This window comes from Pleurodeles waltl, chromosome 7 (genome assembly GCF_031143425.1).
Source record: "Pleurodeles waltl isolate 20211129_DDA chromosome 7, aPleWal1.hap1.20221129, whole genome shotgun sequence".
Lineage (NCBI taxonomy): Eukaryota > Metazoa > Chordata > Amphibia > Caudata > Salamandridae > Pleurodeles > Pleurodeles waltl.
In genome coordinates this window covers 1,460,513,681-1,460,536,096 of record NC_090446.1, presented here as the reverse complement: position 1 = coordinate 1,460,536,096, position 22,416 = coordinate 1,460,513,681, and the positions used below count along the sequence as shown (strand labels likewise).

At 44.2% G+C, this 22,416-nt stretch overlaps 1 protein-coding gene across 3 annotated transcripts in view; it reads left to right on the top strand.

Moving 5' to 3' along the window:
* Positions 1-22,416, top strand: part of PROSER3 (proline and serine rich 3) — a 103,758-nt gene that overhangs the window by 69,833 nt on the left and 11,509 nt on the right. For all 3 annotated transcript variants that reach the window (XM_069201133.1, XM_069201131.1, XM_069201132.1), the window contains one exon: positions 21,630-21,804. In XM_069201133.1, coding sequence (XP_069057234.1) covers positions 21,630-21,804 — 175 coding nt within the window. The remainder of the gene's footprint in view (positions 1-21,629; positions 21,805-22,416) is intronic.

Sequence of the window (22,416 nt, the reverse complement as noted above, 5' to 3'; positions counted from 1 at the left end):
TAAATGCCCTATTTCATGTCTGCCACCTAGCACGAACCCTACAAGAGGTGTGCCAGAAGCTCTACGCCATAGCAACTGGTGGCAAACTGATAGAATGGGTGTACAGACCATTCCTGCAACATGGAAACCACTTCTTGTCATACTACCTGGGTGATTGATGTGGCCAGACCTCTGCAAGATAAGGACTTGACTAAAATACTGGACTTTCCCCACAAAGTATCCCACGGCTGTCACTTGAAGTACATTCATAGTGCTTCCTTGTGAATGCATTCCACCCGTTGCTTGCCATTGGCCTGGTGGTTTGTAACTTACATTTTGTTGCTTTCAATTTGCTGGCTTTAGTTGTCTTAGGCTATGCAGCTTGAGTTTGTCTCTTCCCTTGCCAAAACGTTATTTATAGTATCCCTCTGAGTGCTCCCTTTCTGTAAACAGGCCTGTAAATCTTGTTCTTATCACATTTGCTGTGTATTCAAAGAACAAAGTCAAATGTCAGGCTCTGTCTTCGGTGGGAACTGTTTACTTTTCTTTCTCTGACTTCAAAGTGAGAGGATTTATGCGACAATTTTGCTGGATACTGGGGTTAAGAAAGAGTTTTTCTATCACATGACAACATTTAAATACATTTCAGAATATATCAGCATTAGGAGTACAAATGAAGCACATTTTTGTTAAATCTGAACTGTGCTGGAAACAAATTCCTTTATATGATTAAAAACAAATCATTGCATTAGGTGATGCAATTTCCACACATCATCATCTGTGCACAGTATAGTTTGATTTTGAAAAACTGTATATCTGTGCAAAAGTAATGGTCATTTCAATCAAAAATGTGTTGTCTGTAATAGCAGTGTGTTACCACACCATGCATACTCCACTCTGCTCTGCACCACTACATGCCACTGCACCCTACTCTGTATCACTCCACTTTTATGCCACTCCATGCCACTGCACTCTTATCCATTCTGAACCACTCCACATTATGACACTGCACTCTATGCTACTTCGCACTATGCCACTCTACTCTACTCTGTACCACTCTACGCCACTGCATTTTACGCCTCTCTACACAACTGCGCTCTGCTCCTCTGCACACTATACCACTCCAGCCTAGGCAACACCAATCTAGTCCGCACAACTCCACCCTATGCCACTCTGCAACACTGCACTGTATGCCACTGCACTGTACGTCACTGCACTCTAAGCTAATGCACTCTATGCTAGTGCACTTTACTCTGTAACACTCAACTCTATGCCCCTGCACTCTACATTAGTACACTGTACGCCACTCTAATCTACTCTGCACCTCTGCACTCTATACCACTTACCTCTATGCCATCGCATTTTATGCCAGTCTATGCAACTCCACTCTACCCTGCACCTCTCCACTCTAAGCCACTTCACTCTACTGTGAAACAATTTACTTTATGCCACTGCATTCTAGGCCACTGCACTCGACCCTGTACCTCTCCACTCTATGCAACTGCACTCTGCTCTGAAACAATCTATTCTACGCCCCTGCACTCTATGCCACTCTGACCACTGCACTCTAGTTCAATGCACTCTACACCACTGCACACTGACACCCTACTCTGCAACACTGCACTGGCCACCACTATACTCTAAACCACTCTACTCTGTACTACTACATTCTGCACCAATACACTCTATTCCAATGCACTCTCTGCCACTCTACTCTGCCCCATGCCACTCTACACCGGTGCACTCTAAACAACTCCACTGTATGTCACTGCCCTTTACTCTGCACCACTGTACTCTATGCCACTGTTCTCTATACCACTCAACACCACTGCACTAACACTGCAACTCTGCACTCTACACCACTCTACTCTGTACTACTGCACTCTATGCCACTGCACTGTGCATCACTGCACTCTATGCCACTGAACTCTAGGCACTATACTCTACTCCAGTTGTTCCCAACCTGTGGGCCGGGGACGCCTGGGGGTCCGCAAAGCCTCCTCAGGGTGTCCGTGACTGCTTAGAAAATGTAATAATATTAGGTTCCAACTATGAGTAATGAGTCCGTGGGGGTCCCCGGTTTCCAATAATGAGTCAGTGGGGTTCCCCGGGCTCCAGTATTGATAAAATGGGGGTCTACAGAAGTCAAAAGGTTGGGAACCACTGCTCTACTCTGCACTGCACCACTCTACAATACTCCACTCTGCACCACTCTTTGCCACTGCACTCTATGCCACGAGTCTACTCTGCACTCTGACACTGCACCACTCTGCATTACTGCACTCTCTGCCACTCTATTGTATGCCACTCTACTCCATTGCACTCTAATACTCTACCCCATGCCATTCTATGCCACTGCACTCTGCGCCAATTCATTCTAAACAACTGCACTGTACGCCACTGCCCTCTACTCTGCACCACTGTACTCTAAGCCACTGCTGTCTGTGCCACTCTACTCCACTGTACATCACTGCACTGCCACTCTACTCTGTAACATGGCACTCTCCGCCACTGTACTGTACACCAATCTACTCTGTACTACTGCATTCTATGCCACTCTATTCTGCATCACTCGACTCTATGCGACTGCACTCTACAGCACTATAATCTACACCACGCCCCTGCACTCTCTGCCACACGAGTCTACTCTGCATTCTATGCCACTGCACCACTCTACACTACTGCACTCTCTGCCACTCTATTGTATGCCACTGTACTCCACTGCACTCTATGCCACTCTACCCTGTCTCACGCCACTCCATGCCACTGCAGTCTAAACCACTGCACTCTAAACAACTGAACTGTACTCTGCACCACTGCTCCTCTGCCACTCTACTCCACACCACTATGCCACTAACGTTTAGCCGTGCTGAACAGCAGCCACTCTGGTGTACAACATGGCTAATGGCTAAAACACATTAGCAAAGCCAATAACTCTTGCGTCGAGGAGACCTATTGGCTTTGCCAATGTTTGTTAGTACTATGAGGTACCGAGGTCCCTGAAAGAACTGTGAATGTGTAAGTCTTTATTTTAAACATGCATTAGACACCTTTTCAGGGGTAGTAAGCGCTATATAAAAACAATTGCATCATAATATAGGCTGGTACAAAATGCGCAAATACATTTCGGTTAGATAAAAAAAAGTGCTTCTCAAATACAGATTTGAATAAAATACAGTTTATACCTAGTACTAATTTTTTTTATAACACTTTTTAAAACCACATACTCCACAGCTCACCTTGGAACACCATTTCAGTACCTCTCTAAAAGAAAATATCTTTGCCATCAGAAAGCTTCAAGTGACTCCTTTGGTTAAAGTCAATGTAGGTTTTCAAGCCCCTTTGTATTTGGAGATTTACCAGTTGCCCACATTTGCATTTCTTTAGGGGAGGAGACACCCTGGCAAGAAGGTCTGTTTCTTGTCTGTCTGCCTCTCCCTCCCTCAGAGCACAGGAGACTCCCTGCTGTTCAATCCACTTGGGGAAACTAATCTGCCTGTAATTTCGCCCTACCATCCATTGTACTTTTGGTGAAAGGCTAAAATTACGGACAAATGCCGTCCTTTAAGACTTTCATCACGGACAGCGGACGGCAGGGCGAAATTACGGCAGTCCTTGAAATTTACAGACGGGTGGTACCCTATGCTAAGACGGTCTTTTTGCCCTATAGTAGAAATAGATATGAATCCTCCAATCTTCCCTTTAAGGGGACAGAAAGACTGTTTGGTGCCCAGGGGTGGGGGTGCAGTGCCAGGAGAGGCAAGCTGCATATCACATTCTGTTTCTCACTGTTTGTTTCCCCTGATGTTCTGGTGCGCTTTCTGACAACCCTCCCTCCCCCCGCCTTCCCGTTGCTCCCCTGCTGTCGTCCCTTGGACTGGTGCATAGGTGGTATACCAAGGGTTGCAAAAAAGCCCACCAGCCTACCAGGGGAAAAAAGTGGAAACAAAAATGGGGTGTGTTTCTGAATTATCTTGGTATCTAGCGCCACCTTCCTGCACAAGACAGTATTTGTGCCCCCAGGTAGAGGTAGAATGAGTGGAGTTTACCAGCTCTCTGCCAACCCAAATGTAAAACTGTGCCCTTTTTCTCTAATTTGCCAAGCAGAAAAGCTGCAGCATTTAGGCTCTGGATCAGTTGACAACTAGGGATCCCTATCCAGTCCTGGGAATTTCTAAAATCTAGTGACCTATGGCAATATAGGGTCCTGTAGATCAAGACATGTTTTCTTACCCAGGATGCCCTGAAAACTTGAAAGATATACCTAAACACCCAATTTCCTCTTTCCACAGGAGATGGCTGTAACATTTGTGCTTTGAGTCAGTGAGGATCTAGGGATCCCTATCCACTCTGGGCATTCCTGAAACCTAGAGACCCAGGGGAACCCATGGTGGTTTGGCTTGTGTGGATTGTGGCGCGTTCTCTTACCCAGAATGACTTGCAAGCGTCAAAGCATGGGTCAAAAAGTACTATGTTCCTCATGTTTAGGTGACAGCCAACAGCAGATGGCTAAAATCTTCCCACCCTTGTTTCCACACTTAAATAATTAAAATGCTGCCTCCCATGTGTGGTGGTCCTAATGTATGTTTTAGGGATGAACCAAAACTGTAACTATGTGAAAACCTTATTGAAACCACATTGGCTTCAAAAGGTCCAGGTTTTGACTGATTTCTGTTGCATGCTGTGGGCCCAGTCACTCAAGTGCTGATCGGTTTTTATCAGGAGAAATGTGGCAACAGTAAGTAGATTTATGGATCTCCTCAGATTCTGGAACTTTCACTCACAGAAATGTAAGGGAAATCTGTGATTTTAACCAAAGTTTGACATTTGCAAAGCAGTCTGGGTAAGAAAACCCAGTGGGAGCCACAGAAGTCCTACCACCCCAGACTCGAAGGGGATAGCGAACTAGTCAGACCAATCTAGGTTGAATGGGTTGTTTGGTAAGATACGGCTTGCTGGAGAGAAAATTAAGTCAATCATGCTCACTTTTTTGTCTATTGCGTATGGGATTAACTGTATAAGGTAATTTCGGGTACGTATATCTTTTTATTTTCTAGTGAGCGGATGTCTCAGAATAATCCATAGTATTTCTTGGTCACCAATAAAGATGCTGTTAGAGTGATCAGTTTCTATTAATGTAAATAATTCCTCAAGTTCCTCGGAATGTTTAGTTGTGGCCATGGGGGGAGTGAATTGTATGAAAAACAGCATGTATTATTGAAAAATAGTGGACTCGAGATTGAAAGGAGTTTAAAAGAGGGAAACAAGTGGGATTCTGAAGTAGAACGTTCAGAGCAGTTCTTGTGAATGACTCCCATGCTGCCTCAGGTCTGTCTTTGTGGATGACTGAGTATTCTGATGGTAGCAGTTTGTGGAAGGTAGTTTACTAATATGTCATTGATCCAGGTTTCTGTTATTAAGAGTAGTTCTTAGTCAAGAGAGATTAGTAGGGCAGACATTTTATAAGCATGGGCTTGGGCAAATCTTTACTTACTGTGCATTTTAAAGTTGAGTGAGTAGTGTTTGTTTGGTAATTAGCTTGGTTTGCTCTGATGTGTCTAATGTTTTCTTTGTGTACTCCTTGCCATATTTCCTGGTTTGGTTTGAATTGTCTTGCTGATTTTATTTTTCTCAGAATGGGATGGTTGAGATAGAACTTTTAGCTTTTTTGTTGCACATTCAGTGCAGTGACTTCCCACGAAGAAAAACAGATGCTAAAACAAGGAAAGAGGATCGAAGTGAATTTGGGAAATATAATATCTAGTCACTACTAGTGCAAAGCAACCTAAATATATGCATTTAAAAAAAGATTGGGGAGCTTTTGGGAGGTATCCTCCCTCATCATAAAAGCTAAAAACACCAAACCTTCACATATATGTTTAATGAATATTGCAATATTAACTATAGGTGTAAATATATAATATAAGGTCATGCAGAAAAATATAGAAATATGTGTGTGTGTGTGTATATATATTTATATATGCAAAAAAGAATAGAGAACTCTGGGTAGTTCCCAAGTTTAGGTGGAGAGCAGGGTGCTCCTTACTAGAGCTGCTCTCCACCTAAACTTGGGAACTACCCAGAGTTCTCTATTCTTTTTTGCATAATTTATGCAGCACTCTAACCCTGAAAGGGATTTGTTTTGACTTATACTGGGTGCTCCCTTGTGTCTGGACAAAGCTAAACCTCTCTGATGAGCTCTAATGAGAGCGAAACACGTGTCAGGGGTTGCTTTTACTCATTCCAGGTTGGCTTGGATGGTATTTTACCAGTCCAAAGCTGTAATACTGTGCCTGGAGTGGTAAATGGCTTTTGTCATTTTACAGCTCGGCAAGGTTGACACTGTGTCAAACCTATGCTTAAAGACTTTGCTGTACAAATGGCAAAAGACTTTGTCATTATCTAGCTCGGCGTGGATAGCACTGTGCTGATCCAATGCTTAAAAACTTTGCTAGATAAACAGACATTTGAGGTGAGCAAATCTAGAGTGTCGCTGGTGTTGCAGGGTGCTCCTTACTAGAGCTGCTCTCCACCTAAACTTGGGAACTACCCAGAGTTCTCTATTCTTTTTTGCATAATTTATGCGGCACTCTAACCCTGAAAGGGATTTGTTTTGATATATATATATATATATATATATATATATATATATATATATATATGTGTGTGTGTGTTATAGTCACTGAAAAATACAATGTTAAAAACTGAATTTTAACAAGCAAAACCCCTGAAATTATCCATTTATGGTGGTTACTAGTCCACACAATACACCCTGCACCACTTGCCATTTTGTTCTCTTGATGGCCCTTTTCCTTGTTTCTTGTTTCTTCACTGTTGGCAGTTTGTTGTTTTGACCATGGAAAGTGGTCTGTGTTGTGTTGTGTGTGAGTTAGTAATCATACCTAGCAAATTTCAGTGATTTTGCATATTTGAGTTGGAACGATAACACAGTTTTTAACTGTTTTTTTCCAAATATTTTTATTTACTTTTATGGTGCACTTAATTTCCAGCTCTAGGTTCGTGCGGCCAAAGGCCATGCGCAGCAGTTGCTGGTAGGTGGGCCTGCACCTAGCAACACACAGCCAGCTTGCCCACGGTATGTGGGCATGAAGGTTGCCCTGGATTTTGGTACTTTGTTGTGATTCGTGGAACCTCCAACTCCTAAAATGGTGTATGGAGTTTGCAGTACCTCAGTGCATTGGACCCTGGCCACTGTTTAAAGAGTCAGTTTGGCAATTCCCGAAAAGGATCCTGAGAGTGAGTGACGCATTTAAATTATTTTTAATATATGTTTACTGTGTGGGAGGGCCCTTTGGGGGTTGTGCCCCCTCCCCCTTACTATATCCTTTGAGTCAAGGTGTGCCTACACCACCCCCCCCATATATGGTCTCTTGATTTATAGGACAGAACAGGAGTACCATGCCCTGCATCCTGAAATGGCTGGCACGAGAGAAACATGTTTGGAATCACAACTTAACTTTAACCTGTTTGCTGAAGAAAAAAAATATATATGTGTATATATATATATATTTAGTCTGATCATATTCCACATCCAGCTGTTTCTTCCACTTAACCTCCTTTATATGGCCAACTCCCACTGTGCACTGTTTCCCCTTCTGCATCGAGGTTGCCTGAAGGGCCGTCCCACGCTGCTTTGGCCATGTGCAGCAGGGAACTGTAGCGGGGCCTAGCCTCACGCCAGGCACTGCACCCAACCCTCAGAATTCCACGGCCAGTCATTCCTGACCTTTGAATATGTGCAGCTGGGGTTGAGTACAGGGCCTGGCCTATGGCCAGGGGCACACAGTGGGGCTTTGCATCGTGCCCCCACTGCACATAACATTCATCCTTTCTTTTTTTTTTTTGTTCAAAACATTTTTGCGGTTGGCAGACCCTATATAAGTGTTTGCAAATCCTAGCGGAGATCTCTTGCAGGAAGTGATGTTCCCAGGCCTATTTAAGGTGGTGTGAACCCCACAAGACATCCAACAAGGATTTATCGTGGCGGATTTGTGGACCTGTGATTAGGCTTTACTCGCCTCAGGGGTTGCTTTAGAGGGACCGGCGAAGCCTGCTGCTGGGTTCGTGAATTCTACAACAAAATATACTTCTCTTTTTTTAAATGTTGTTTGGCGATTCTTCCGCCTCAACCTTCCCCCAGCCCCTGCTCCCCTCAACTTGAGCCCGGGTTTGGGAGTTGCCCTTCTGTCCCCTCCATGGCTCTTTTCAGTTTATTTTTCATGATTTTAGGAGTGAGCTCCTGAGTCCCGCAATATGGCTGTAACTGATTTTTCTCTGTTGCATCCATCCAATCGAAGAGCTTTTGTTTTTTGGGGGTCTGCAATCCCAGCTTTAGATTTGCAGACCTGAAACTGGAATTGTGAGAAATAGCTTCCTCTTCCAGTCAGGTGTGATTATGTTTTGGAATCTCAGGACCGGAGGAGAGGCACAAACTCTGGTACCTGCTGATTAGCATCTACATATCTCCATAGTTTAACCTCATCATGCCCAGACTGAACCCAGTTCTAAACTCTAGTTTCTCAAACTACTGAATGGAGTTACTCCAAATCAAGCAAAGCCATTCCATGATTATAGTTCCTCTATCATTTTAAGTTTGTAATTCCATTAAGCTGTTTTTCTGTGTCGAGGAGTAAATAACTCTTTGGGAGTTACGATGGGAAATGTGACTATTTGGACCCCACTTCCTTTTGTCCCTTGCTTGACAGAGGCTGCCATACTGGAGCCAAAGTGGATGAGCTTTGTTATCAGAAAGTTTGAAAGATTCTTGAAACTGCAACAACGTTAGGAAGAACACAAAAATGACTTATCAGAGGTAATCAATATAGATTAATTTCTGAGGGTAAATAGTAACATGCAAATGTGTAGAATATTTTGCAACCCTCAATCTTCCAAGCTTTCACTGTTATGGGTGGCAGGTGAGGAAACGAGAATGGTTAAAGATTATGGCTTTTTTACAGATAATAGTTCAGCAGCAAAGAGGGGGCTATGAGGCCGAATCCATGTCTCTTTGAATAGATCGAAAAGGGATCCACTTCTGACAAAAAGTGAAGAATCCCCTTCCCCCTCGCTGTTGTGCTGCAAGGTTTTCTACTTGTGAAATACCTAATCAGTGTCATATTAGAACTTAACATAGTAGTAGTTATTACAAATTCTAGAGAAGACACTACTAAGGTTTCAGGATCATGTCCCTGCAGAATTTGAGGGTCAGTACTCGGCTAAATAAAGATCTAATTTGTGTCCAGCATTCATTTCTTAACTAAATTCGCCTCTAGTTTGGGTTAACAAAATAAGAAAACCACAAAATCAATTTAATTTATATTAACTGGTGACTCTAGAGCTACTGTGGGACGCAGGGTTGAGTAGAGGTATGATTTTTCGTATAGACTTTACACTAATGAAAGAATAGTAAATAGATAAACAGGAGGAGCCTTTCTGAAGCTGACCTTCCGGAACTCTGAAATTATAGTGACTGGAACACGGTCTGCACTGCAGTACAGGATGTGGGCCAGCAGTGCTTGGTTTAAGTTAACTCGCTTCTACTAATGGGATCATGGTGAAATAGTTATGTTGTTGAACCCCATGTACACAGGAGGCTGGGGTATGAGATACACAGACTGGGACAGATATCTAGATCAACTAGAAGCAAAATCCGATGAAAGGCCACCCTGACAGAACACTGTACTGATGCGCATTCCGTAATGCTGAGGAGTCGCTTTAGATCTGGGGTAGGATGGTGAATGAGAGATGTAGCCTTCCCTGGAACTCTTGTTTTGGCCTTTACTCCTTTGCCCCTCTTCTCCTCTGCCCCTATTTCCCAATTGATGAGAATGGATAGGTCGCTTTAGGGCAGACAGCTTCAGAATATAGCATGACAGTAGGCTATTGGCCTACAAATTGTCAGGCTACCACCAGGAATCATATTCAGGACATCAAAGATAAAATAAGACCATGCAACATCAGAAACACCTGAGATTCTGTCCGATTTTCATTGATATCACTCGTCCCTGGTTGCTCACCAAAATCTTGATGGTACATCCCTAGATAAATATCTGAATAGCTATACCCCAAGACCTCCACCCCCAGAACTTGAGGGACAGCTGTGCTCCTTAGAGGTGGCCATTACTATATAGGAGGTAGAAGAAGCAATTAATAGCTTAGTGAGTCGTAAATATCCGGGCCCAGGAGACTTCTCTGCCTCCTTTGATATAGCCTGTGCCTCACTACTTACCAAGCCTCTTACAAAAGTATTCAATTATTTCCTGACTTTCAGGACTGCCAGAGTCTTTTTGCTGGGAGCCCACCTCACCCTGCTTCTTAAACCAGGTAAAAATCCTCAGCGCTGCACCTCATACCTGTCAATTGCATTACTTAGCTGTGAAGTGAAATGCTTTACATCCAAAAGTCTGGCTTTATTAAAAATAGGTAAGCAGCTGACTACAACAGACTGGCAGTGACGTTGATAGAAGTGACCAAAAGGTGCAAACAGTTGATGGGTTTTCTCTTCCTTGATGCCAAGAAGGCCTTCGATAGAGTGGACTCACCTTAACTTTCAATGCTACTGCGAAAGATCCATCTGGGAATCAACAAAAGAGCCTTCATTCAGGTGAACTATAAAAGAAAATAGCAAAAATCAAGATTAACTGTGAATATACTTCAAAAATACTCCAGGAAGACGAGGCAAGGATGCCCTCTTTCTCCCTTGGCCTCCTTTATCAATGGAACCGCTATTAGCTAACCTACTACACAATCCCAATATAGGTACCATGAAAATGGGTGAGACCGAGCAAAAACTAGTGTTATTTGCCAATTATGTCCTTTATTTTATTGCCAACCTGGATCGAGCGCTCCCATCTTGCATGCAGAGTTAGACCAATTTGCAGAAGACTCAGGCTTTAGGATAAATTACTCCAAATCAAAGAAGATGGTCGTGAGGGGATCCTCGTGCAGATGTGAAAGATTCAGCAGAAGGGATTTTCATGGACTATTGAATATCTGGGAATCTTTCAGCCGGCAAACACCAGCTCACTGTATGAGTGTAACATCCCTCCCCTTCTTTAATCCCTGTCTAAAAATCTCTATGTTGGGGTAAGCCTGAGATTTGCTGTCTGGGAAGGATGAGTAGCCTAAAAATGAACCTCATGCCCGTTTACTTAATGTGCTGAAAAATGCTTCCCCTGATCATTACCAAACCAACACTGACACACATCCGACAAAAAATGCTTCATTTTGCGTGGCAGGGTAAATTCACTAGAATGGCTTGTTCAGCTATTTTTCCTCCATTAACTGAGGTTGGCCTGGTTTTGCCTGATGTGGTCACTTAAGTCTGGGAGGCCCAGCTAAGTCCAGTCCTGGTCTGGAACTACACTCCATATAATTAACCATGGGTACAGGTGTAGGAGGCCTTTATAAAGTTCTGCCTAAATATATACTGCGGCTACCGAATAGGCCAACATAAATACCCCCTCCTGAGCATATTGAAGGTGTTTGACTGTTAAGTAAGAAGTCATTCCCCAAGTATCCGTTCCTATTGACCCCCATAGTACACAACCCAGAGTTCCCCATCTTAGACCCAGGATTTACCTCTCAGAATGCTGGGGATTCCCCTCTTCTGAAAGACTTTTTCAAGGATGGTGATCTTCTAGCACAAGAAGGCTGAATTGAAAAAATTGGCTTAAATAGAAAGGGTGCCTATCAACTCGCAAATATGCTACATTTGTTGCTAGGGAGAACCCATTGTGATAAGATTTGCACAGATGAGATAAACTTAGAATCCCTCCCTTTTAGCAGTAATGTTCGACAAAGGGGTATCTCCTGGCTATACAAGTGCATCCTTGAGCTTGGCTTCCACAAAAAGCATGCCAATGCCTCACAGCAATGTGAGGAGGATTTAGAAGTCGGCATCCCAGACAGCGATTGGACGATAATTTGGAAGAGTGCGCAGGGTGCTCCTTATGCATTCAACATAGAGCTATTAACTATGAGTTATTGACTAGGCTGTACCTTTCCACCACCAGCTTCTGCTCCATGTTTGGCAGGCAGATACCTGTTGGAAGGGTTGTGGGGAGAGAGGCACCTTACTGCATACATGGTGGTCCTGTCCCCACATCCAGTCCTTTTGGCACAGAGTTCTTACCCAGATACAGACTATTGCAAACGTTCTTCCACACCATCCCCTGATGATAATTCTGGGTCATCGTGGAGACTTTGGAACTTAGCCCATGACTACCCAGGTAGGAAAATTGATCTCTCTGCTCTTGTTGGCCACCTGGCTTAACATAGCCCAGCTATAGAAACTCCCAAGCACACCCCCCATTAATATGTGGTAGGGACAGTTATGGTAGTCTGCGCCATGGAGAAATTATTGGCACTGGTCCACGACCGTATGTACAAATTTGAAAAAACCTGGCACGGAGACAGGGTTCCCATCTGAAATGGCTCCAACCCGACCTTATGCAGTGCTGGCATTTAACCCCTTCGCTGCCAGGCCTTTTCCCCCTCCTGTGCCAGGCTTTTTTTGCCTATTTGTGGCAGTTCGTGCTTAGGCCCTCATAACGTTTTGTCCACATAAGCTAACCAAGCCAAATTTGGGTCCTTTTTTTACCAACATCCTAGGGATTCTAGAGGTACCCAGACTTTGTGGGCTCCCCTGAAGGAGGCCAAGAAATTAGCCAAAATACAGTGAAAATTTCGTTTTTTTCAAAAAAATGGGAAAAAGTGGCTGCAGAAGAAGGCTTGTGGTTTTGCCCCTGAAAATGGCATCAACAAAGGGTTTGCGGTGCTAAACTCACCAGCTTCCCAGCTTTCAGGAATAGGCAGACTTGAATCAGCAAACCTAATTTTTCAACACAAATTTGGCATTTTACTGGGACATACCCCATTTTTACAATGTTTTTGTGCTTTCAGCCTCCTTCCAGTCAGTGACAGAAATGGGCATGAAACCAATGCTGGATCCCAGAAACCTAAACATTTCTGAAAAGTAGACAAAATTCGGAATTCAGCAAGGGGTCATTTGTGTAGATCCTACAAGGGTTTCCTACAGAAAATAACAACTGAAAAAGAAAAATATTGAAATTGAGGTGAAAAAAACAGCAATTTTTCGCTACGTTTTACTCTGTAACTTTTTCCTGCAATGTCAGATTTTCGAAAGCAATATACCGTTACGTCTGCTGGACTCCTCTGGTTGCGGGGATATATAGGGCTTGTAGGTTAATCAAGAACCCTAGTTACCCAGAGCCAATAAATGAGCTGCACCCTGCAGTGCGTTTTCATTCTATACCGGGTATACAACAATTCATTTGCTGAAATATAAAGAGTAAAAATTAGCTATCAAGAATACCTTTGTATTTCCAAAAAGGGCACAAGATAAGGTGTTGAGGAGCAGTGGTTATTTGCACATCTCTGAATTCCGGGGTGACCATAATAGCATGTGAATTACAGGGCATTTCTCAAATAGATGTCTTTTTTACACACTCTCCTATATTTGGAAGGAAAAAATGTAGAGAAAGACAAGGGGCAATAACACTTGTTTTGCTAATCTATGTTCCCCCAATTCTCCCGATAAAAATGATACCTCACTTGTGTGGGTAGGCCTAGCGCCCGCGACATGAAACGCCCCAAAACGCAACGTGGACACATCCCATTTTTTTTAAAGAAAACAGAGGTGTTTTTTGCAAAGTGCCTACCTGTAGATTTTGGCCTCTAGCTCAGCCGGCACCTAGGGAAACCTACCAAACCTGTGCATTTTTGAAAACTAGAGACCTAGGGGAATCCAAGATGGCGTGACTTGTGGGGCTCTGACTAGGTTCTGTTACCCAAAATCCTTTGCAAACCTCAAAATTTGGCTAAAAAAAAAAACACATTTTCCTCACATTATGGTGACAGAAAGTTCTGGAATCTGAGAGGAGCCACAAATTTACTTCCACCCAGCATTCCCCCAAGTCTCCCGATAAAAATGATACCTCACTTGTGTGGGTGGGCCCGGTGCCTGCAACAGAATAAGGCCCAAAACTTGTAGAGATAGAGGGGATAGCACAGCAAGTTTATAAGGACATATTATTTTATACATCTTTAGACTGACTGCTTTGGGGACCCACATAAGTGAGGTGTCATTTTACTTGGGAGACTGAGGGGAAAACTGGGGAGTAGGAATTATGTGCTGGAGCGGTGATCCTACTAAGAAAAGTCAGGAAAATATGCTTTTTTTAAGCAAATTTTGAGGTTTACAGAGGAGTCTGGGTAAGAAAATGTTGGGGGAGCCACGCAAGCCACACCTCCCTGGACTCCTTGGGGTGTCTAGTTTTAAAAAATGTCTGGGTTTTGTAGGTTTCCCTAGATGAAGGCCGCACCCAGGACCAAAACATAGGTGCCCTCTCCCCCCCAAACACAGGTAGTTTTGTAATATATCATTTTGATGTGTGCACATACGTCCGTGATGTGCCAAACACTAAAATTGTGAAAAGAAACGCACTTAGGTTATGTGAAAAAGACCCCTCACCCACCAACCAAGTTGGTGGCATGCTTCTTCATCGGGGTCCCACCCAAGGCACCCAAGGCACCTAGCGTGACAAAAATGAAACGCACTGTTAATAACTGAAAGGCAAAAAACGGAACCAATGACTCACAGCTCGTGAGCTGTAAAGCCGCGACAAGGCACCAACCGCTTTACAGTCCATTCACACACCTTTCATACATGACACGCACAAGACCATTCACACCGCCAGCCACAGGCCCAGCACATTACAACACTCACATCGACAGACTTCGCCACTCAAGGGCCCATCACTTACATACACCCACATGCCTGATACAAGAATCACACCAGCTGATTGGAGTGTGGACTGGCGTTTGGCTGGCACCGCCAGCCAAGCGCCACCCCAAGCACACCGCCTTCCAAGCCCCACCCCACGCACACCGCCAGCCAAGCGCCACCCCACGCACACCGCCAGCCAAGCGCCACCCCACGCACACCGCCAGCCAAGCGCCACCCCACGCACACCGTCAGCCAAGCGCCACCCCACGCACACCGCCATCACTTTTTTTTTGTTTATAAACAACAAAGAAACCACTAATTATAAAATAAGCACAAAACTACAAACACAAAAGCTCTAACTAAATACATGACAGAGATGCCAACCGTGAAACATATGAAAATATATAACAGACAGCTTACGCTCACGGTATTTCCCAGAAGTTTTTTTTGTGTGGTAACTTCTATAACAGCTGGGCACACACAGCCCAGGCTTTGAAGGGCATTTGGGGCAGTACATCCGGCTCTCCCTCCGGATTAATCTCCGGGCACATACTCTACATTTCTTTGTGGCCAAGTCTTTTTTGGGAGTGGGAGGAATGTGATCTGGAAAGTGCTGATCTTTCAATCTAGCCACATCCTCCACCACTTCTACTCTAGGAACTCTTGCTGGTTCCACCACAATAAGGCTTTCTATCACCGACTCCTGAAATTTAACAAATGTCATCCTTGACTCAGGTGAACAATCCTTGTATACAATAAAGGCATTAAAAGTTGCCAAATGAAATAAATGTAGGGCCAACTTTTTATACCACACATAAGACTTACGAAGAGCAGTGTAAGGTTCCAACCTCTGATCTACTCTATCAACACCACCCATGTGCCTATTGTAGTCCAAAATGCACGCAGGTTTGCGCACTTCCGCAACCTGACCCCATACAGTCACAGGAGAAGTACTCTCATCATGGATGGTAGATAGCATGTACACATCCCTCCTGTCTGAAAATTTCATAGCTAGCAGCTCATTATTCCGCAAGGCACTGCACTGTCCCCTCTCTAGTTTTTTACAGACAAGCTCCCTTGGATAGCCTTTCCGGTTAGAACGGATTGTGCCACAAGCAACAGTGTCCACTCTAAACAACTCCTTGAACAACTGCACTCCAGTGTAGAAATTATCTACGTACAAATGGTGACCTTTGTTAAACAGCCGTCTAGCAAGTTCCCACACAATTTCTTCGCTAACTCCAAAAGTGGCCGGACAACCAGGAGGGTCAATACTGGAATCCCTACCAGTGTAGACCCGGAAATTATACACATATCCTGTACTGCTTTCTGACAGCAGATACAATTTAATCCCATACCTTGCCCTCCTACTAGGAATGTACTGCTTGAAAACTAAACACCCCTTGAAAAGGACCAAAAACTCGTCCACACTTATCTCTTTGCCTGGAACATAGACCTCTGAAAACCGATCCACAAAATGATCAAGGACAGGCCTAATCTTAAAAAGACGGTCACAATCAGGGTGATCTCGTGGCAAGGCTAAAGCATTGTCTACAAAATGCAGCATACGAAGAAGAAGCAAATACCGATTACGTGTCATAGTTGCAGGAAATATAGCCGTTGGACTAGTAGACCAATAAGAAGCCAGTGACGGCTTCCTGATCAACCCCATCAAAAAAGACAAACCTAAAAACTTTTTCATCTCTTCCAGATATGTGGAAACCCACTGAGTAGCTCTAGACTGAGGCTTAAGTCTGGCAGCGTTGTCCCGCAAATATTGCTCTGCATACACATTTGTCTGCTCCACAATCTCTTCCAAAAATACATCGTCCATAAACAAGTGAAAGAAATGGACAGGCAAAAAGTTTTCCGTATTAACTCTACACCCTGGGAGACCAGTAAATGCAGGTAACTGTGGCTGCTCCATGTTTGGGGCAATCCAGGTGTCAGGTCTTCTAATGGGAAACCCTTCAGCCCCAGGCTGCTGCACTCTTGGCACATCAGTGTCTTCCTCTAACACAGGCCCTTCATCTGCACTGAGAGTAGCTTCCTCATCAGAAGAATACTCTCTGACAGAAAACTCACTTCCAGAATCTCCTGCTTCCTCCTCTGCCTCAGATGCAGAGTCAGTGTCGTAATCATGGTCTGAAGACTACTCAAAGAGCATGCGAACAACCTGCTTAGCGGTCACTCTGCGGCTAGCCATGATCCTCACTAACAACAAATGGATTGCCAACAACTAGCACTAAAATAAGTAATAAACAAAGTGTAGCTTTATCACAAAGAGTTATGTACTAAAAAAACTATACCACTCACTTGCCTGAAAAAGATACTCACCAAGCAACTACTCTGCACAGACAGCAATCACCAATGATAAACCACTAAAAAGAAAAAAGAAAATTAGACATATGACAACGCAAATATCATTGTGCCCAAATCTAAGGACAATGTCAAACACACAATACTGCATTTAGTACACCACCTACAAACATGTCATTCATGCATGTCAACAATACTCCTTTGGAGTAAATTGCTTTCACTTACCTAAAACATGCAACTATGCAAACCGCAGGACAACTACTGCCAAAACCGCAAGGATCCACAGCAAAGGAAGCAAAAGCGTTGAACTAGAAGAAAAAGAAGAAATAAATTGTTATAATCACAAATACAAATACTTCGCCAGTTGACAAACACCCCACCACCAAGAACTTAGAAGTTGTCCCTGGTACCTAAGTGGATCCTGCCCCCCTCGGGGGCAGATGGGCGTAAAACAATTGGCCAATCTGCCCCCAAGGGGGGTAGAAATGGGCAAACACCTCTGTGCCCCCTTTAGGGGGCGACCCTTCCCAAAGGGGGCACCCCCAGCACAAAACAAAAAAAAGGGGAAAAAAAATAATAAATCCCTGGCGTATTGGTGGGTTCTGCCCTCCTTGGGGGCAGATGGGCCTACAAAAATAGGCCCATCTGCCCCCAAAGGGGGCAGAGATGGCCAGTACGAACTTTCCCCACTTTAGGGGGGCGACCGTTGCCCAAGGGGTGCCCCCAAACACACACACCACACAATCCCTGGCGCCTAGTGTGCTTCCACCCCCCTGGGGGACAGATCGTCCAAAAAAAATGCCTTGTCTGCCATAGGGGGGGCCGAAACAGGAAAAAAAAAATAGCCCCCCAGGGGGCCGACACTTGCCTAAGGGGTCGCCCCCAAAAGAAACTTTTCTTTACAAATAAATCCCTGGTGTCTAGTGGATTTGGCCCCCCCCAGGGGCAGATCGGCCGGAAAAAAAGGCGATCTGCCTCCCCCGGGGGGGGGGGGTGGTCAAAACACTAAAAAAAATTGACACCGGGGGGGGGGCGACCCTTGCCCAAGGGGTCGCCCCCAAAATACATAAACAAAACAAAATCCCTGGTGTCTAGTGGATTTCGCTGCCCCCAGGGGGGTGCGAAATACTAAAAAAAAAAAATGCGCCCCGGGGGGCGACCCTTGCCCAAGGGGTCGCCCCCGAAAGAAACAGACCTGGAGAAATCCCTGGTGGCTAGTGGAGATTCCTGCTGGGCCCGCGATCGTGGAGCAGGAATCTAGTGAAAACAGGCACAGGGGGAAAGGAAAAACCCTTTCCTTTCCCCCGTGTCTGTTTTCCCCCCACCCCAAAACCCCAAAAAAGGAAAGGACTCACCTTTCTGGGTCCTTAACCCTCGACGTGCTGGAAGCAAATGGCTTCCAGCGCGTCCGGCAACACTTGATGACGTCGGTGCGCTGTGCGCGCGCTGACGTCATCAGATTCCCGGGGGGGGGGGGGGTCGGGGGTGGAAGGGGAAGGTCTTCCCCTTCCATCCCCGCCTTGGGCGGCATAGGGGCTGCACGGGGGGGCGCGCTAGCGCTCCCCCAAGTTCCCGGGCTTTGGACGAGGTGACCTCGTCCAAGGCACACGGGAACTGTAGCCTTGGACGAGGTCATCTCGTCCAAGGCACAGAAACGGTTAAAATACGCTCCAGTAGGACAACAATGGTTCTGGCGATCAATACCTGAGGTTCAGTGGGGATATATGTGATAATTGCCTCTTAATTTTTGGGCAAACTATGTAACCTTGTCACCCAGTCCTTTTCATGAATTGTCATATAGGCTGATGGCTTGGGTCACCCACAAATGTATGGTTTTTTGTTGTTGTTTTTTTTTTACTGTTTATATAACCGTCAAAAATAAAGTAGTTAAAAAAGAAAATAGCATGAATGAATGAATGACAGGTTTTTGTATAGTGCAACTGTCACTCCCAAGGGAGCATCCTGGCGCTGAACAGACAATTAGTCCAGATTAAAGACTGAAAGGGAGAAGACCTAGATCAAATCATGAGGATATAGCAAAGTGCATCAGGCAATCCAAAGATCCATGTTTTCAGCTGTTTTCTAAACCTTTCCTCAGATTCAATCATACGAAGATGTATAGGCATGTGATTCCATGCCTTGGCTGCTAGTGCTGCAAATTATTTACCCCCTTTAGTTTTAAGTGTAAATACTGGTACCTTCTTGAGATTAGCCTTTGACGACCTGAAATCTGTTAGATAGATATTCCCGTCCCGAAGCTCTGTGGGCCCTGAATATTAATAGGTGGATCTTCGAGAGTATTCTTTTGTAGATTGGTAGCCAATGTGGAATTCTCAGGGGTCTGGAAACCGAAGCCCGACGGGAAAGTTTCAGGACCAGTCTGGCTGCAGCACATTGGACTACCTGAAGCTTCTGAATAGTGAGTTTAGAGGATCCAGCTTACAGGCTATTACTGAACTTCAGCAGTGATGATATTAGAGCAGTAGCAACTGTTTTCTTAGCAGCAAGTGGAATGAAGTCGAGAAATGTTTTCAAAGCTTTCATGAGGCCAAAGCAAGTGCCTGCTACACTAGTTGCTTGAGGTAAAAAATAGAGCAAGCTGAGTCAAATTTAACTTCAAGATTTCTGGCCACCTGGATTGGAGGAGGGAGAAGGCGAGGTAGAAGATGGTCACCAGAGAATAGGGTCAAAGGTATTGAAGCTTCCAAACAGCACAATCTCTGTTTTATCGGTGTTGCATTTTCACCCGAATGATCTCAGTCAGACAACATTTAAAATTTAGCTTAGAGCTCAAAGAGGCCTTATCTAAGGACAGCATAACTTTCATGTCATCAGCATAGGAAGCAACAGCAATGCCCAATGAGGATGTGTAACTTAGGGGGGCATAAATATTAACTGAAGCTGGGATTAGTGAAAAGCCCTGGGCACACCTGTGTTGACCGGTTTTTCAGGGGAGAAGAAGGATCCTAGCATGACATTTTGTCTGCAATTAGATGAGAACTATTTGATCCAGGCCAGAGCTAGATGAGAAATACCACAATGAGCTCGTTGCAGCAGAATGTCATTTGAGATAGTTTTCAACGCTGCGGATAAATCTAATAAAATCGAGAAGGACTCAGATCAGGTGCACTTGCACAGAGTGGTGAAAATTATTGGCTGAAGGGTGAATGGTAAATTAATATTGTGAATTGTGACCTGCATGTGGCCTGTGGGCAATGAACGCCGATAAGAGTAAATGTGTGCATCATCTTTAAAAATCAATAAAGAAATGTGGAAAAAGTCACTTCTACTCTGCACCTACCTGGCACACCAGAGACTTAATTGAATATTCTCGACACGATCAGTGTCTTGCCTGAGATGTGATGCGCGCGCGGACTATACATATACATATATATATATATATATATATATATATATATATATATATATATTTTTTTTTTTTTTTTTTTTTACCCATGACATGGTCGTGTGGTGGGATGGATCACTGGTTGGCGGTGGTTGCTAAGCTTGGTCAAATGACCACCTTAAAGCTGTGTGGTACAGTAAAAATAATGCCTCTCTGGATTAATACCTAGACCCAAGAAAGACCGAAAAATCCAAAAAAGGTTTGGTTCTCTGGGACTGCTCTTGGCAAAAACAAGAAGTGCTATACTTTGGCTCTCCCGTGTGGTCCTTCGGTTTCAATCCCAGATTGCCTACACGACTGAATGGGCTGTAGCAGACGTATGTTTTTTGTGTGAGGGTAGAATAGATGTAGAAAGGGATTTGGGGATCTGGGGGTAAGTCTTAGCAGAGAATTCTAATAACCAATATACATAAATGCAAAAAAGCCGTGGGGGGGAGGAGTTGTAAGGATTCACAGTGAGAGAGACGGACTTTGTCGATTAGATCGTGAACAAGTGTTATCCCTATAATAAATTGTACTGGGACTATACAGTGCTATGTTAGTACAATGGAACGTGAAAACAGACTCGAATATGGTATCATAGTTATGCTGAGTTTAGTTACTTGTTATTGCCATGCTATTATATGATAAAATGCTAAATAACAGTGCTAAAAAACTCATATTAGTAATTTAAATCCTCAGTTTTACATCACCTGATTGTCTTTTGAGCCAGTTGGAAAACTTATCTCACAATACTATTCGTATACAAAGCTTTAACATGGCAGCACTGATTTTTGGAATGCTCTAAATATTGGTGTAATGCAGACGCCCTCTCATCAGTAGGAAGAGTGACATAGTCCGTGATTTTATGTTTAAGTGCCTTGAAAACTAGCTTTCATGGGTGATGATTAAAACCACAACAGCACATCCTCCAGTCTATTCCATTGAGCACAGAACAATCTGAAACAGAAGGCACATTTTCACCATTGGTTCTGGATCAAGATGTGTTGCCACTCCTTTTAGAAGCAGATCAATACCCTCCTTCAAAATGGGGTGTGTGGGCATGTTGGGAGCCATGGCGCTGAAATGATGGGGTGGTACTGATGACAACTGTGAAAGGCAAGAGTGAGCAATGTCTGAGAACTTTAACTGATGAGGCATATGTTATTCTTTTAGGTGATGTCCGAGAGACTGTTCTCTCCCCCCACATCTCCACACCCGACTGGGGATAAATCAAAGCAACAGCCATTTATCAGCAGTGATGAGCCACGTCCCAGCACCAGCGCCACAGTTGAACAGCCTCGAATGCAGCCCCTGGAGGTTGCAACACAGCTTCTGGATGACGCAGAAGGTGAGCATCATCTTCAGAAGTTTGTTAGAGAGTAAAACTAATCTAAATGTAAGTCTTTGTAGGCTTTCTCAAATCTAGGGATGGTGAGTATATCTGTTTGCTTGTGGAACAAGGAAGAAATATTAAAACACCTTGGATATCCTGTTGCCTTGGATGGGGGACAGGTTACTATACAGCTAGTAAAGTTTGCTTCCACATAAGGAGAGGAAAAGAGTCTTCATGCTGGTGCATCTTTTCAGAGGAGATACAGTTCTCAGGTAATGGGCGTCAGTGGACCATGATGATACACAAAGTTTTTCTTCCTGCAGAAACAATGAGCGGCAGGTACCAAAAATGTCAGCGGTATCACAGTTGTAGTTGCGCCCTACTGAGTCATCTTGTCACCCAGTTCTAAGACCACTTATCACCAGGACTAACGTCTGATCTTCAAGGATCAGCCACGATGTGAGCCTACAACATACTCTCCCAGTCAAAGGACCACGGGTTCACCACAGTGCTTGAGAACTAGAAGCCAGATATACTAAACCAGTGTGCAGACACAAAGCAGATGACTGCAACATCACAGGGTTCTTACTGCAAGGTGATGTTGAGCCATGTACTAAACCTCTGTTG